Source organism: Cavia porcellus, unplaced genomic scaffold (assembly GCF_034190915.1).
Source record: "Cavia porcellus strain 051 isolate PalLab524CR breed Dunkin Hartley unplaced genomic scaffold, mCavPor4.1 scaffold_17, whole genome shotgun sequence".
Lineage (NCBI taxonomy): Eukaryota > Metazoa > Chordata > Mammalia > Rodentia > Caviidae > Cavia > Cavia porcellus.
Window position 1 is genome coordinate 23,216,490 of NW_026947500.1, and position 15,260 is coordinate 23,231,749.

General features: G+C 49.2%; 1 protein-coding gene across 1 annotated transcript; it reads left to right on the forward strand.

The window, feature by feature from the left end:
* Positions 1–1,955: 1,955 nt before the first annotated feature.
* Positions 1,956–14,500, forward strand: Stip1 (stress induced phosphoprotein 1). The gene is made up of 14 exons (XM_003468410.5): positions 1,956–2,131; positions 7,075–7,284; positions 7,832–7,973; positions 8,103–8,244; positions 8,810–8,978; positions 10,294–10,420; positions 10,521–10,623; positions 10,853–10,973; positions 11,906–12,002; positions 12,139–12,263; positions 12,579–12,615; positions 13,112–13,215; positions 13,366–13,538; positions 14,046–14,500. Exons 1-14 carry the CDS (start codon positions 2,123–2,125, stop codon positions 14,116–14,118), a joined length of 1,632 nt encoding a protein of 543 aa, XP_003468458.3. The 5' UTR covers positions 1,956–2,122; the 3' UTR covers positions 14,119–14,500.
* Positions 14,501–15,260: the final 760 nt, after the last annotated feature.

Consider the following 15,260-nt stretch of genomic DNA (forward strand, 5'->3'; position numbering starts at 1 on the left):
TCATGAGTTTGATCCCTGGTATCAAAAGAAACCCTCCCAAAAAACTAATAAATTGGTTCTCCTGCCTCAGCCTCTGGCGGTCAGTTTGGGTTTCCATTACTCCTTAACTCTTTTCCAGTTTAATTCTTCTCCACAGCAGACTCTCTTTTAGTTTACCTTTTCTACTGAATGAGCACCACCAAAAGTGGTTTGTTCCCCACTGTTTTTGTTCTAGGCCTGGGAAATAAACCTGAGCTATAGTTCCAGCCCTTTTATATTTTATTTTGAGACGTGATCTCACTAAATTGTCCAGGCTGGGCACTAAAGACTACGGACACACATCTACAAGTACTCGACACTAACAGGGCATTCAATACTATTTGATGTAACCAGGTATTGTGGTATCTGTAATCCCAGCACTCAGGAGGCTGAGGCAGGAGGATGCTGAGAGTTTGAGGATAGTTTGGGCTATATAGTGAGTTCAACTGTGCAAGAAATTCACAACTGCCTACTATGTGCCAGGCACTAGACAAGGTATGAGGAACATAAAAATAAAGAAAAACAGATGAAGGCCCCAACGATGTGATTGGAATTGATACCCAAGTAAATCTTTTGATTTCAGAGGTCACGTGTGCACGGCCGCAGTGTTATGAAAGAAAAATCATCAGTGGGCAGAAATTAGCGCGCTGGGCAGGGGGACACAGCTGTCAACCTCGGCAGCCTTAAAGACGGACAGATACCTGGCAGGAGAACAGAAGGAAGGAGTGGCCTAGTTCAAGAACACAGGTGTCACTGTGGCAGGAGCTGGCACTGGTGAGGGAAAGGACAAGCAAGGTTCCGGCGGGGAAAGGTGAGCCAACAATTCCCATCCTAAAGCCTCCAAGGGGAGGGCTGCTGGGGCCAGGATGGGCTCTCTCATCCTATTGCTGAGAATTGAGGCAACACTGCTGGGATGAACAGGTGGTGGAGGAGAGCTACTGGCACGCGGGGGCACTCAATCCCAGTGGCGCATATCTGTAATTCCAGCACTTTGGAAGGCTGAGACAGGGCATCTCAAATTTTAGCCCTGTCTGAGCAATTCAGCAATATCTTTCCTCAAAAACAGGGCCTGGGAGATAGCTCAGTGCAAAGGCCTGGTATTCAATCCCCCGTACAGGGACCCTGGACAGTGCTTTACCCAGAGCTGGGTGGAGGAGCACATAGGACGTTAAGAGCACCCTAGGCCCTCTCCAGACCCAGCCTGAGGCTGCACGCTCACTGGAGGACAAAGCCAGCACTTTAACTGGAGGCCCGGCCCATCTCCCTCCGCTCTTGGACCCCCAGCACCCGCCGGCTTGCGCCAGCCCGCAGAGCAGCGGCTCCCTCTCCCGGGGCGCTCCGTTGAGGCTCAGGGAGGGTGCGCGGTGGCCAGACACTTGGCCCGCCCAAGCCAAGCTCCCGGCCCCGCGCCGTTTTGGGACATCTGGAACCTAACAGCCAGCCGGCGGGGAAGGCAGGGCCGGCAGCCGCCGCCCGGGGAGGAGCGCCAAGCAAGACGAGTCTCTGCCATCTCTACAGCCAGCGGGAGCTCAGCCCCGGACGCCGTCAACTAGGAGCGGGACGAACCGCGCTTTGCAGGGCAGCAATTTAAACCTATCCGTGCAGGGTGTCGGCAACTCCCCGCCCAATTGAAAATTTTTTTTCTTTTTTATTCTGAAGGCGGTTCCGTCATGGAGTCCCACAGCCCAATGAGAGGCGTGGAAATTTCCAGAAAGAACAGGACCAATGGGCGCGGTTAGCTCGGCTACGATTGGCAGACCAAGCATCCAATCGCCGTTGCAGAGGTCCCCTCCGCCCTCCGATCGTAGAACGTTGTGTGGGCGGGGTTTATTAGGGATAACCCAATCCCAAGGTACAGAGGAGATAACGTTGACGAGATTTCTCGCTGATACCCAATGATAGGGAAGTGCACATGATGGGCTGAACCTAAAACCAATGGAAAGAAAGTACAGAGAACCTAGCCTAGAAGAGTTTGACCAGTGAGCAGGCGAGGAAGGGGCGGGAGCCGAAGTCCCGGCAGCTTCTAGTAGGTTCCAGAAGGCGGCGCGTGCGGTTGGTAACGCGGAGCGGACGGGTTCGATTCAACGAGGTTCTCGGCCCGGCTATGGAGCAGGTGAAGGGGGAGGGGCGACGGAGGGCCCGGGCCATCCGTGGCAAGGCCGCGGTGGAGGGCGGGGTGGGCCTGGTCGGCGGGAGGCAAGGGCTTGAGGACCGTGGCCGGCGGGCCGGGGGGGGGGGGCGTCTGCGGCCGAGGCCCGAGCTAAAGTGCTCATCGCCCCCTGTTCGGGGAGCAGGGCCGCGGGAGGGCCGGGCACGGCAGGAAATGGCCCGGCTGGGCCCAGAGGAGTGGGTCTGGCTGCACAGGGGCTGTGCAGGCCGCGCAGGGGGGTTGCAGGAGGGCGAGGGGCCGGGGAGGCCTAGGGTGCGGACGGAGGGACCTGCGTGGACTGCGGTGAACTTGGAGGAAGGAGGGAGCAGGGTCCGCGGTACTCCGGGGTGGCGGCCGCAGCGGGGAGAAGATGTACTTAGGCGCACTCGAGAAGGTCAGGGTGGGCGCCAGTGGGGAGGAGGCTACGGGAGCTAGAGGGAGGCGCGGGTTCCAGGCGGAATCCGCCTGTGTCCGCGCTTTCCAGATGTGCATGAGTCCTCTGCCTCTCGCCGGCGACAGTAGGGTGACCGGTCTGACACCTCTGGAAAGTCGGTTTCTGGTTATACAGAATCTGCAGCTTTATTGCGTCCGGTGAGAAGTTACTTATCTCTCAGCATTCGGGGGCAATTGAAGTTGCCGGTCTCTGTTCAGTGAGTTACTTCGGGTCCACAGTGACCTGCAGTTGTGAGAGACCTGGCGAGTTTTTGTTGCATTGGAATCTGTCATTGAGCTGTAATGATTCATCCGGAAAGAAAAAGAAAAAAAAATCACTTTTTTTTTAGAATGATCTATACAACGAAATCTTTTGTTCTAATGTAGTAACTGCCCTTGAGCCTGCTTGCTAAATCAATGAGAAAGTGGTATTGGAGAGGTGGTTAAACTTTTTGTGCTCTTGAAACACTAAATTGTATCTGGGGTTAATAGTTATAGTGTGGGCAAGGAAAAGGTTTTTGGTGTAAGAAATACTTTGCTGTTTGAGAAACAAAAACTATTTTGCCTTTTTTTTTTTTTTTTTTTTTTTTTTTAATCCTGGAGGTCAAACCCAGGGCCTCAAGCATTAAAAAACACATTCTCTGCCATTGAGTACATCCTTCAGCGCGCTAAAATAGTTTTTAAAAAAGATCGGATCAGGGCTGGGGATGGAGCTCAGCAGCAAAGTGTGTTCCTGGCAAGTTCAAGGTCCTGAGTTTGATTCTTGTTATATCTATCTGTCAGCAGTTATGGGAGTGTTTATACAGATACTGTAAAGTAACACTAAGCTGAGGACCACATGCTTTACAGGACCGAATGCAAATGGCTCAGACAGGGCTGGGAATGAAACTCTTGAGGCTCTTTTACTACTATTGAGCTATACCTATATTCTCAGCCTTTTTTATTTTGAGATAGAGTTGTGTGGGCTGGCTTTGAACTTTCAATCCTCCCGCTTTGAGCCTCCCAAGTGTTGGGTGTGGGGTGGGGTGGGGCATGCCTGTAATCTCAGCGTTTGGTAGGCTGAGGCAGGAGAATTTTCCAGAGTTCAAGTCCAGCGTGAAATATGTGGTTGAAAACCCTATCTTGAAAAATAAATAAAAACTATGTTGAATGGGGCATGGTGGTGCATGCCTATAATCCCAGCACTCCAGAGGCCGAGGCGGGATCAGGAGGATAGTTGAGAGTTTCAGGGCTACAAAGTGAGCTCAAGGTCAGCCTGAACTGCATAGTGAGACCTTGTCTTAAAAAGACTTACGTTAATGGTCTCCTTGATTTTAAGAGATGGGGGTTTCAGCCAATTGTGGCTCACATTGGTAATCCCATTGCTTGGAAGGCTAAGGCAGGAGGACCATTGTGAGTTCAAGACCAGCCTGGGCTATGTGAGCTCAAGGCCAGCCTGAACTGCATAGGGAGACTCTGTGTCAAAAAGACTTGACACCCCCACCCCCCCCGCAAAAAAAAAAGAGACAGATTGGGGGTTTCACTGTGTTGCTTGGGTTGGCTTTGACCTCTTAGGCTGTGATTATCCTGCCTCAGCCTCCTGAATACCTGAGAACATAGGCCCATACCTCTGTATCTGACTTCCTCGAAGTTTCAACTCTAATGTTGTATTTCAGTGTCAGGAAATAATGATTTTTCATTGTTCAAAATTACTGATTTTTAGGCTAGGGACTTAGATTAGCAGCACAAGCATCTCACCTGGCAAGTACAAGGTTGTGAGTCAAACCCTGGTACCAAAAAAAAAAAAATTGCTTATCTTAGTCTAGTGTGGTCAGCAGTCACCTGTAATCCCAGCACCGAGGACGCCGAGATGGAAAGAACACTGAGTTTGAGGCCAGCCTGGACCACATAGTAAGCTAGAGGGCAGACTGAACTACATTAGGGAGACCTTGTCTCAAAAAAATCAGAATTAAAAATAAATTATAAAATCCTATTTGTAAAAAATCACCATACAAACCTTTCACATTCCACAGTAATGAAACGTTTACATTTGACCTAATACATTATACAACTGTAACATTTTTTTTGACAGTGCTAAGAGAAGCCTGCACACCTAGTCCCTGTATAACACAATCAAAACAGTACTGTTGTGTATTGCTATCTTCTGTTCCACTTGATTGATCACAACCTGGTACTTGCCAACCAGGCTGTTGTGAGGCTGAGCTGTATGCCCAGCCTCTCCACTTGATCTTTTGAATTTCTAGTCTAGGGCCTGGGAGGCACAGTGTAGTGGTGCAACGCATGCTTAGCCTGCATGAGGCCCTTGATTTTTCTGTGTAGGTCAGTGCTTTGTTTGAAAACTCTTCTAAGCCAGGTGTGATGGTACACACCTGTAATCCCAGGACTCTGGGAAACTGAGGTGGGGAGGGGTAGAAGCCCAGCCTTCCCAGCTCAGGAAGTCTGTGCCGCAAAAAGAAAAAAGCATTTTTTATAACATAAAAAATGAACTCTAAAAGGTTTCAGTTTTGGCAATTTCTGTCTGTTTTTATTGCCATTCCCCCTCACTGAATTGAATCCAAAGACACTTTGCCTTTAAGCTATATTTCCAGCCCTGTTTTGTTGTAAGTCAGGGTCTCACTGCGCAGTGCAGTTCAGGCTGGCCTTAAGTTTGCAGTGATCTGATCCTCCTGCTCAGCCTTGAGTGCTGGGATTATAGGTGTGGGCTAACAGGGCCTAGCTGACTTGAACATGCCTTAACTTCCCAAGTAGCAGTGTACCACTGTGGCCAGCTTTACCCTTCGGTTGATGGAAGTTCCTGGTTGGTATGCCTCAGTTCCACAGTCATTTGATGACTTTGTTCTTGTACCAGTGTACTGGATCCTGAGTAGACACTGAATGCAGACTGAATTAACATATTGAGCATATTGAAGGGAGGCTGCTGTGGGGTAGACCTGGTAGAACTAAAGTTAGGACCCTTTGGGACAAGGCTCCATTTTCTTCCCAACTTCCCCCTTACACACACCTACTGTGCTGGGGTAAACTCAGGGCCTTGGCACTAAGCTGCATCCTCAGCCCTTTTTATTTTTTAGTTTGAAACAGGATCTTGCTTGTTTACCTGGGGTAGGCTGGAACTTGAGAGCCTTCTGCCTCAGCATCCCAGAGTACTGGCACTATAGATGTGTGTTACCACTAATGGTTCCCTTTTATTTTTCTAAGTTCTTTTTTGTCTTTTTAAGACAGGGTCTCACTATGCAGTTCAAGCTGCCTTGAGCTCACTTTGTAGCCCAGGCTGGTCTCAAACTCACAATGATCCTCCTGCCTCAGCCTCCCGATTGCTGGGATTACAGGCATGAGCTACCACACCCGGCTCAATTTTTCTAAGTGTTTTTTTTTTTTTTTTTTTTTTTTTTTGTCTTTTTCCTTTTTATCGGCCCCAGGGATCGAACTCACGACTGCCTGCTTGCAAGGCAGGCGCTTATGCCGCTGAGCTAAATCCCCAGCCCCTCTTCTTTTAATATGTGCCATCTTTTTGTATTGTGTTTGAGAGAATAGGAAATTAAACCACAATCTTTTTTCTTTGTGCTTTTCCATCATCTTTGTGATACACTAACATTAAAGTTTTGAGTGGGCTGCCTCTACCTGTTCAGGATCAGAGCATAAATTCCTCATGTTTCTGCACCAAAGCATGGAAAACAGTCTTTGATAGAAGATGGGAAATCAGCTCAAAGTAGAACAGCTGGAATCATTAACAGTTCACACACAAGCCAGTGAAGAACAGAAAAGTGGCCTTCTTACTCCTGTTTTATTTTTGCTGTGCTATGAATTAAACCCAAGGCCTGAACACTGAGCGTCATTCCCAGTCTTTTATTTTATTATTTATTTATTTATTTATTTATTTTTGTCTTTTTTCCTTGTTATCTGTACTGGGGATCGAACTCACAACTGCCTGCTTGCAAGGTAGGCGCTTATGCCGCTGAGCTAAATCCCCAGCCCCTTTATTTTTTGTTTTGAAATAGACTCTCCCAGGTAAAGTTCCCAGGTAGAACTAAATTTGTCACCCTTCTTCCCCAGCTTCCCTCAGGGCTGGGTTTAGTCGTGTGCCACCACACATGGCTTCCTGCTGGCTCTCAAAGATGTAGAAAACATAAATGAATTAACCTAGGGTTTCTCTCTCATTTTGTAGTGCTAGAGATTGAACCCAAAGTTTCACACATGCTAGGCAAGTGTACCCACAGTTCATTTCTAATCCATAAAGTAGTCTGTTTGTTAATAATTGTGGGAAAAAGGACAAGCATCATTTTAAAACCTTGAGGGCACCTGGACATCGTGGCTCATGCCTCTTAAGTCTGGCGCTGTGGGGCTTGAGGAGGAGGATCAATGACAGCTCCAAGTCAGCCTGGATTACGTAGTGGGGCCTGTGTCAACAGAACAAAACAAAACCCATGGCAAAGTAACCATGTTTTGGAGAGAAACTGTATGGCTCCTTTTCTCCTCAGGTGAATGAGCTAAAGGAGAAGGGCAATAAGGCCCTGAGCGCTGGTAATATTGATGACGCCTTACAGTGCTACTCTGAAGCAATTAAGCTGGACCCCCACAACCATGTGCTCTATAGTAACCGCTCTGCGGCCTATGCCAAGAAAGGAGACTACCAGAAGGCTTATGAGGACGGCTGCAAAACTGTTGACCTGAAACCCGACTGGGGCAAGGTAAGCTTCGGGAGGTCAGCATCTTCATCTTCAGGTTTGCACTGAATGGCCTCATGGCAAGCCCTCCTGACTTGCCCAGTTCTCTGTCGAGTAGATTGATTGTTACCAACCCACCCTTCCTTGGAAGTAATGACATTTTTCACCAGATCTCTTTTTATCGGTTATACTTTGGGCTTTTTTTTGTATTGGCAAGAATGAAAATGCTAAGCTGTATGTGAACAGCACATGGATGTAACTCCAGCACTTGGGAGGCCCAGGCAGGAACTTCATGGATTCAGGGCCAGCCTGGGCTGCATAGCAAGACTTTTTTTAAAAAACCAAAAAAATAAACACTTGGAAAAGCACTGCCCCAGTGAGAGGCCATGGCTTTCACAGGAGTCAGGTTAGGGAGGTGTGCTCTTTTGTATGTGCCAGGTTTCAACCTTGTGGTGCAGTCCTCCCTGTTTTCTTGGCCATTTTTGGTCTGTGAAATGTAAAATAGGGTTTTTAGTACATCTGCCTTAAGTCTGCGTGTCCCTTTTTCCGTCTTTTTTTTTATGGGTTTAAGGGTTATTCAAGAAAAGCAGCAGCTCTGGAGTTCTTAAACAGATATGAAGAAGCCAAGCGAACCTACGAGGAGGGCTTAACACATGAAGCGAGTAATCCTCAACTCAAAGAGGGCTTACAGAATATGGAGGCCCGGTTGGCAGGTAGGTGCCCATCACTGACTCGGTTATTCTCTCAATAGGGCTGACTTTTTTAGTTCCCCCTCCCCAATTAGGTAGGGTGTGAGGGCAGAACACAAGTGAACAGTCATGTACTTTAATTTATTGGAACAGAGAGGAAATTCATGAACCCTTTCAACATGCCCAACCTGTATCAGAAGCTAGAGAATGATCCCAGGACAAGGACGCTGCTTAGTGACCCTACCTACCGGGAGCTGATTGAGCAACTACGAAACAAGCCGTCCGACCTGGGCACGTAAGTAGAAGCAGCAAGTTGAGTCTGGACGTGCAGGAAGCCCTGTGGCAGAGTTCCTTGGCCAGGCCACAGGATTTGTGCCTTTGTCTCAGAGTGTAGGGGTTTAAGGGTCAGGTGAGCAGATAGTGGGGTCATCTGCAGTGTTGTAGTCTGCACAGGCCTTCTCCCAACTGGGGACCTATGGGTTTTATTTTAGGTAGTGCTGGAAATGGAATTCAGGCTCTCTTGCTGAGCACACTTTGAGGAGGTGTGCTGTAAGCCTTGGGCTGGGGGTTGTCACTGAGCCCTTTTAGAGTCAGATAGTCAGGTGTACCTGTGATGACTCTTCTGCTTGTCTACCCTGGGTTAGCACTTCTGACCTCTGAGGCTTCACAGCCTTTGGAAGGGTTGAGCATTCTGCCTTGCAAGGTTCTGTGTAACCTTGAATAGTGTGCAGTATAACTGTCAACAGACAGGCACAGGTGACGAACTTCTATCCACAGGAAGCTGATGGTAACAGTAAATGGGGGCTTAAAATCAGCTGTGGCAAGGAATCATTGCCTCTTTTTAAAAAAATGAATACTAGGAAACTACAGGACCCTCGGATCATGACCACACTCAGTGTCCTGCTCGGGGTTGATCTGGGCAGCATGGATGAGGAGGAGGAGGCTGCAACTCCTCCTCCTCCGCCTCCTCCCAAAAAGGAGACCAAGCCAGAGCCAATGGAAGAGGATCTTCCAGAGAATAAGAAGCAGGTAATGTTTTCTCTCTCCTGGATATAAACAGCTAAGTGAACTGGCACGCGCATGATGGATGAGAGCGTGTGTAGTGTGGGGTTTTTTTTGTTTTGTTTTGGTCTTTTTCCTTTTTATCGGTACTGGGGATTGAACTCACAACTGCCTGCTTGCAAGGCAGTCGCTTAATGCGCTGAGCTAAATCCCCAGCCCCTGGTGTGGTTATTTTTGAATGCTTGGTGTGTGCTAAGGGTTACTTGAGTTGAGGAGCATGAGGGCCACCTAGGCAACGTAGCAAGACTGCATTTTTTTTTTTTTTTTAAATCGGTACCAGGGATCGAACTCACCACCGCCTGCTTGCAAGGCAGGTGCTTATGCTGCTGAGCTAATCCTCAGCCCCAAGCCTGCATTTCAGAAAAACAAAGTTGTATAAAAATATGTTGGAAAATCAAAAAAAGCAACTCTTTCTTGGTCAAAGTATTTTAAGATGTCTTAGTAGCCTCTTCATAGTCCCCACAGCTGCTGCAGTGCTGTTTGCGTGACAGTGATGCAGGGCCTGAGAGTAAGTTATGAGGGGTGTGTGTCCCTGCCATGATCCAAAAGAGCAGGTCCTCTGGTTCGTGTTCTGCTTCCTGGCTGGATGTGGCAAGTGGTTGCAAGTTGTCCACTTAGCAACCCTGTCTTCCAAAGCAGGAGGCATGTGCCTAAATGGCTTCATTTCTCTCGTAAACGGGAACAGCAGATTGCTGCCAAATTTAGGACCTTCAAATGGGTGCGTGTTGGTTGTTCAGGGTGTCTCAGCTAGAAAAGGGCCCTCAGTGTGGGCGGTAGTGAACTGTGCTAAAGACTTCTGCTGCCACTCTGCCCTTTCTCTCTCTCTCACTGCCCCCTCTGCTGGCCTCCAAACAAAGGCTCAAGACAGCCACACAACAGAAACTGGGTTTTTGGCCACTTCTTAGGAAAACCTGACTCGGGGCTGGGGATTTAGCTCAGCGGCATAAGTACCTGCCTTGCAAGCAGGCGGTCGTGAGTTCGATCCCAGGTACCGATAAAAATGAAAAAGACAAAAGAAAAAAACAGAAAAGAAAAACCTGACTCAAAATTACATTGTTGAAGGGAATTTCTTTTCCCTTAAAAAAGCCCTCTAACTTTCCTGCTAAAGAGCCAGGATGGTAGGTAAAGAAGAAAGAGTTTGAGAGTATGCTGGCAGATGAAGAACTTATTTTTCTATGCGTGTTGTTTTGGCCAGTTTCAGTAGTGTGACAGATTATAAACTTGCTGTCTTTGCTACCTGGGTTAGATTTGCTCAAGACTTGATTCTTTAAACCCCACCTAGGCACTGAAAGAAAAAGAGCTGGGGAACGATGCCTACAAGAAGAAAGATTTTGACACAGCACTGAAGCATTACGACAGAGCCAAGGAGCTGGACCCCACCAACATGACTTACATTACTAATCAAGCAGGTGAGGCTCAGAAACCAGGGGTGGTAGAGTTGTTAGGCATTGCTGAGGGGCAAAGTGAGCACTGACTTTTTTTTTTTTTTTAAACCATCCTGCCTGGCAGCGGTATACTTTGAAAAGGGCGACTATAATAAATGCCGGGAGCTTTGTGAGAAGGCCATCGAAGTGGGGCGAGAAAACCGGGAAGACTATCGACAGATCGCCAAGTATGCTTGACCTTGGGGAGCACTTAGGGGGAGAGGGGTGCTCACCACCAAGCCTACACCTTGAGGGAGAGGCTGGAAAGATGCCATTGGGGCTGAAACACAGGGTGTTGAAAGGGTGGCACGCCTAGGCAGTGGTTGGGACCTTGCTCCTAGGTGCAGGTATATTTTCTCTGCAGGGACTGACTTTGTTTTTGGCTTTGTCCTCAACAAATAAATTCTCTTTTATCAGAGCTTATGCTCGAATTGGCAATTCTTACTTCAAAGAGGAAAAGTACAAGGATGCCATCCATTTCTACAACAAGTCTTTGGCAGAGCATCGAACCCCAGATGTATTGAAGAAATGCCAGCAGGTGGGTCGGATAAGAAGAACTGTGCTTGCAGGCCTGGGGATGAAACCCAGGGCTTCATGTATGTGAGGCAAATGCTCTACCCCATTTAGCCCCCACTGCTGTGTACATAAACGAACAAGTAAATAAGTAATGGGTTCAATCCCTGGTTTTGTGGAAAAATAGTTTGTTTAAATAGTGACATGGTTTTGACGCTGTCATTTCATAATGACGCAGTGTAGGAAATAGCCTGGTACTTTTGCAGTCTTGTGGAGGCGGCAGTAGTGCCGGGGATTAAACCCAGACCCTTACAGTGTGCTAGGCAGACTACCATCATGCTGTGTCCCCAGCCCTAGTGTTTTTGGGTTTTTTTGGAGACAGAGTCTCACTGTGTAGTTCCAGTGTGTTCGAACTCCTGTTGATCCTTCTGTCTTAGCTTCCCAAGTCCTGGGATTACAGGCGTGCGCCACCAATGCCTGGCCCTCAGTCCTAATGTTGAAGCCCGTCACAGTGGTGCACACCTGTAGCCTCAACTACTCAGGAGAGTCACTTGTGGCCAAGAGTTCAAGGTCAGCCTGGGCAACATAGCAAGACTCCATCTCCAAAAATAAAAAATGAGTTAGGAAATAAACTGCTTTTAAGATATGTGTCATTTTCATGTCAGGTATGGTTTTGAACCACGTGCATAACTATACTATTCATTCTGTACACTGGGTACCTTGCTACGAAGACATAAAATTGTGTGTGTGTGTGTCACTGGGCCTGAATCCAGGGTCTCAAGCCTGCTAAGCCACATGTTCTGTCGCACTAAACTATTTCCCCACCACAGGGATATAAAATTTCTGCAACAAAAGTAAATCTTGCCAGGAGAACTCTGAAAATTATTATCTCTTAATTAGCCCACTCTTTGAATGGTTGGGGAGTTTACATTACTATTCCAGGAATCTTTCTCGTAGGCAGAGAAAATCCTGAAGGAGCAAGAGCGGCTGGCCTACATCAACCCTGACTTGGCTTTGGAGGAAAAGAACAAGGGCAATGAGTGCTTCCAGAAAGGTACCCTTCCCCGGCTGGGCCTCTGAGGATGCTAGTGGGTGGATAGCTTCCCATGTCCAGCTACAGGGTACCTGCGGCCTGGAGGACGAGATGGCTTTTTGCTTTGTCACAAGTAGTCTTTGTTTTCTTTACCCAGGAGATTATCCCCAGGCCATGAAGCACTACACAGAAGCCATTAAACGGAATCCCCGAGACGCCAAGCTGTACAGCAATCGAGCTGCTTGCTACACCAAGCTCCTGGAGTTCCAGCTGGCGCTGAAGGTGGGGCGCTCGGGAGGGCAAGGCTGCTGTCACTGTAAACTCTGAAGACAGGACAAGGATAGGGTGGGGGTGTTGTTTCCCCTTTTGTGTTTTCACTTAGAGTTTGATGGTCTTTCCTCAATGCCAGATTAGATTTGTCAAGGTGCTGCTTGTGTGTATAAAATACAGTGCCTGTGTGCACCTGGCCTGCCCCTCAAGCACAGCACTGTCAGGAGCAGCAGAGGTAGAAGCCAAAGCATATCTGAGGGCAGGATCGCATGGTTTGGCTGCATCTCGCTAAGGGCAGTGCCTAATTTTTCTCCTGCTGCTTCCTAGGACTGTGAAGAATGCATCCAGCTGGAGCCGACCTTCAGTAAGTGCCTTTTGTTAGGTTTTTCTTAATAAGCAGGGGCAGAAAAAGGAAAAAGGCCTTTATTGTGGGCACAAGAGGGCTACAGAAGAGTGCAGGGTTCGTTTGAAGCAGACAGAAGTGCCCAGGCTTTTACTAGGTTTGACGGGTGGAGTCTGAATGAGTGGGCACAAGATATTGACAGCTGATTAGGGGCGTGTGCGAAAAGTGGGACGTTCATTTTAGCTTGGAAGAACCCAGAAGTCCACTGTTGCTCCAGGGTCCATTGTCAGTTGGGCGGGTGCCACACTGAGCCTAGCAGAGCGTCACACGGGCGGGACCCATCACCTTTCCCTGCTCCTCCCCATCCCTTACTCTACCGAAAGATTGAGAGGAGGAAAGGACAGAGCCTTGGTCCATAGCACCTAGAGCAGCTAGGCCCCAAGGGAGTCTGCTGGAGCCAGCCCGAGGGATTTGGGGAGCTGTTCCAGATGGCCCCTTACTTTTGGTTTGTCTGTAGTCAAGGGTTACACCCGGAAAGCAGCTGCGCTGGAGGCCATGAAGGACTACACAAAGGCCATGGATGTATACCAGAAGGCACTGGACCTGGACTCCAGCTGCAAGGTGGGTTCTGCTGGCCTTCGTGGACCACCCCTGCCTATTTCTGGCTTGCAGTCTCTGTCATCCTCCCATCTCTATCACTGGCTCTGTTGCCATGAACCTGCTAGGGAAGCGAGCTGGCTAATGCCAACGCCCTCCCCCTTCTGAGTACAGGAGGCTGCAGATGGGTACCAGCGCTGTGTGATGGCTCAGTACAACAGACACGACAACCCTGAGGATGTAAAACGACGGGCCATGGCAGACCCCGAGGTGCAGCAGATAATGAGTGACCCGGCCATGCGGCTCATCCTGGAGCAGATGCAGAAGGACCCCCAGGCGCTCAGCGAGTAAGCACAATTCTGGAGAGGGTTGGCAAGGCGTGCTCTGCCTAGGAATGATTGTGTCCTCTTTCTTAAAACTGGAAAGATGGGAGCCAAGCATGTTAGCACACAGCTGTGACCCTAGTACTCTGGGAGGCTGAGGTAGGAGAAATGCTTTAAGCCCAGCCTGAACTACATATATGAGACCTAGAGCGTGGCTGGGGATGCTGGGGATATAGCTCACTGCAAAGCCCCTGGTTGAATCCCCTGTACTGTGGGGGAGGGGCAGCGTGGTGGCTTTCATCTCCCAGCTTTAGGCGGTCATTTTGCAGGAGAAGGGTCTTGACTGAGGCTTGACACTCGGTAGACCTGGCAGGTTCTGCACTTGGCTGCCAGGTCTGCCTGGCCATTTTCACCAGGCCTCTTGTGTGCCCTGACCATGGCTGCACAGGTTTTGGGTTGGAGCTTGTTCTGGAAGCAGGAAAGCCTTGTTTCAGGCAGTCATTTCTGCTCACTTCGCCTTTTCCTCTTTAGACACTTGAAGAACCCTGTAATAGCGCAGAAGATCCAGAAGCTGATGGACGTGGGCCTGATCGCAATTCGGTGATGACTTGCTCACCTCTTCCCTCGTGTGGAAAGACGCTGGGATGGCGGCGAGCAGCACAGCAGAGGGAGGGGAGAAGCAGGAGCTTATCTTTATATTTATATATGCCTACCTGGAAGACACAGACTCCTACCGCCGCCGCCACGGGCCTCCCAGCACACGCATGGTCTCCTCACTGCTGCCCTCGAGTTTCGTGTCTCCTTGCCCCGTGCCCGGTCGCTGTCTCAGCTGCTCCCCCATAGTTGGTTATTTTTTATTTGGGGCAGTGGGCAATATAGGGAGGGGAGGATCTTCCTCCCCACCTGGTGTCCCAGCTGTCTTCATATTGTTACCTCCACGTCTCCACCTCCAATAAAACAAGCCAGTTGGACGTGGTTATATGTTACTGTGGGCTTTGAGTGATTTCTTGTTTTCCTGCAAAGACTGACCTTGGGGGTTCATGGCACTGGGGGAGAGGTATTAGGCAGGAGCCCGCAGGGTTGGGTGTAAATGCAGAGGTCCAGGGCTTTGCTAAAGGCAACCACTAGGTGGTGCTGCTACTCAGTAGAAGGGGACCCTTCTGCAAGCTCCCGTTGACCAAAGGACATCAGATACCATGGTCCCCATACTATTGGCTCTCCGTGTTCCAATCTTAAGGGGCAAACCTGCCAGATCCAGAGAATACTGATTCCAACTAAGATGGATTGTGAGAAAAATTCTGGCCCATAGAGCCCTGCTGCTTCCTTTTAGGTGGAGTCATTGGGTGGTGTTTCAAGAATTGTCCACTGTCCCGGACCCTCAGCTGACAGGGCTGAGCTTATACTTTGGTCGTCGCAGTAGTGTTTGCTGAAGGCCTCTTTCTGGCCTGAGAAGGCTCCTGGACAGCAGTTCAGCTTCCTCATTTGTTTCCAGAGCACTGCTCTGGGCTGGCAAGACGCTGAGGCTAGCAGCGGGCTGCACTTCCTGCTCTGGGTTTGCATAAGCTGGCGTTTCCCCTGGGACTCCCCAGAGGCACACCCCTGCACGGGGTCATAGGTCAAATAGCCTCACTCCCAGTGCCATGTGCTGCTATCACCTGGGCTCCTGCCTCCGCCCAGTCTGTGAACCCTGGAAAGACTTGAGTGTGCCCAGCCTCACCTTGTGGAAGCACAGGTCTCAAGACAAAG

What these genes read in the sequence shown, in the direction of transcription:
- Stip1 (XM_003468410.5), top strand. An exon ending in TGAAACCCGACTGGGGCAAG is followed by an intron (nt 7,285 to 7,831) that starts GTAAGCTTCGGG and finishes TATGGGTTTAAG; the next exon opens with GGTTATTCAAGAAAAGCAGC. An exon ending in AGTTCCAGCTGGCGCTGAAG is followed by an intron (nt 12,264 to 12,578) that starts GTGGGGCGCTCG and finishes GCTGCTTCCTAG; the next exon opens with GACTGTGAAGAATGCATCCA.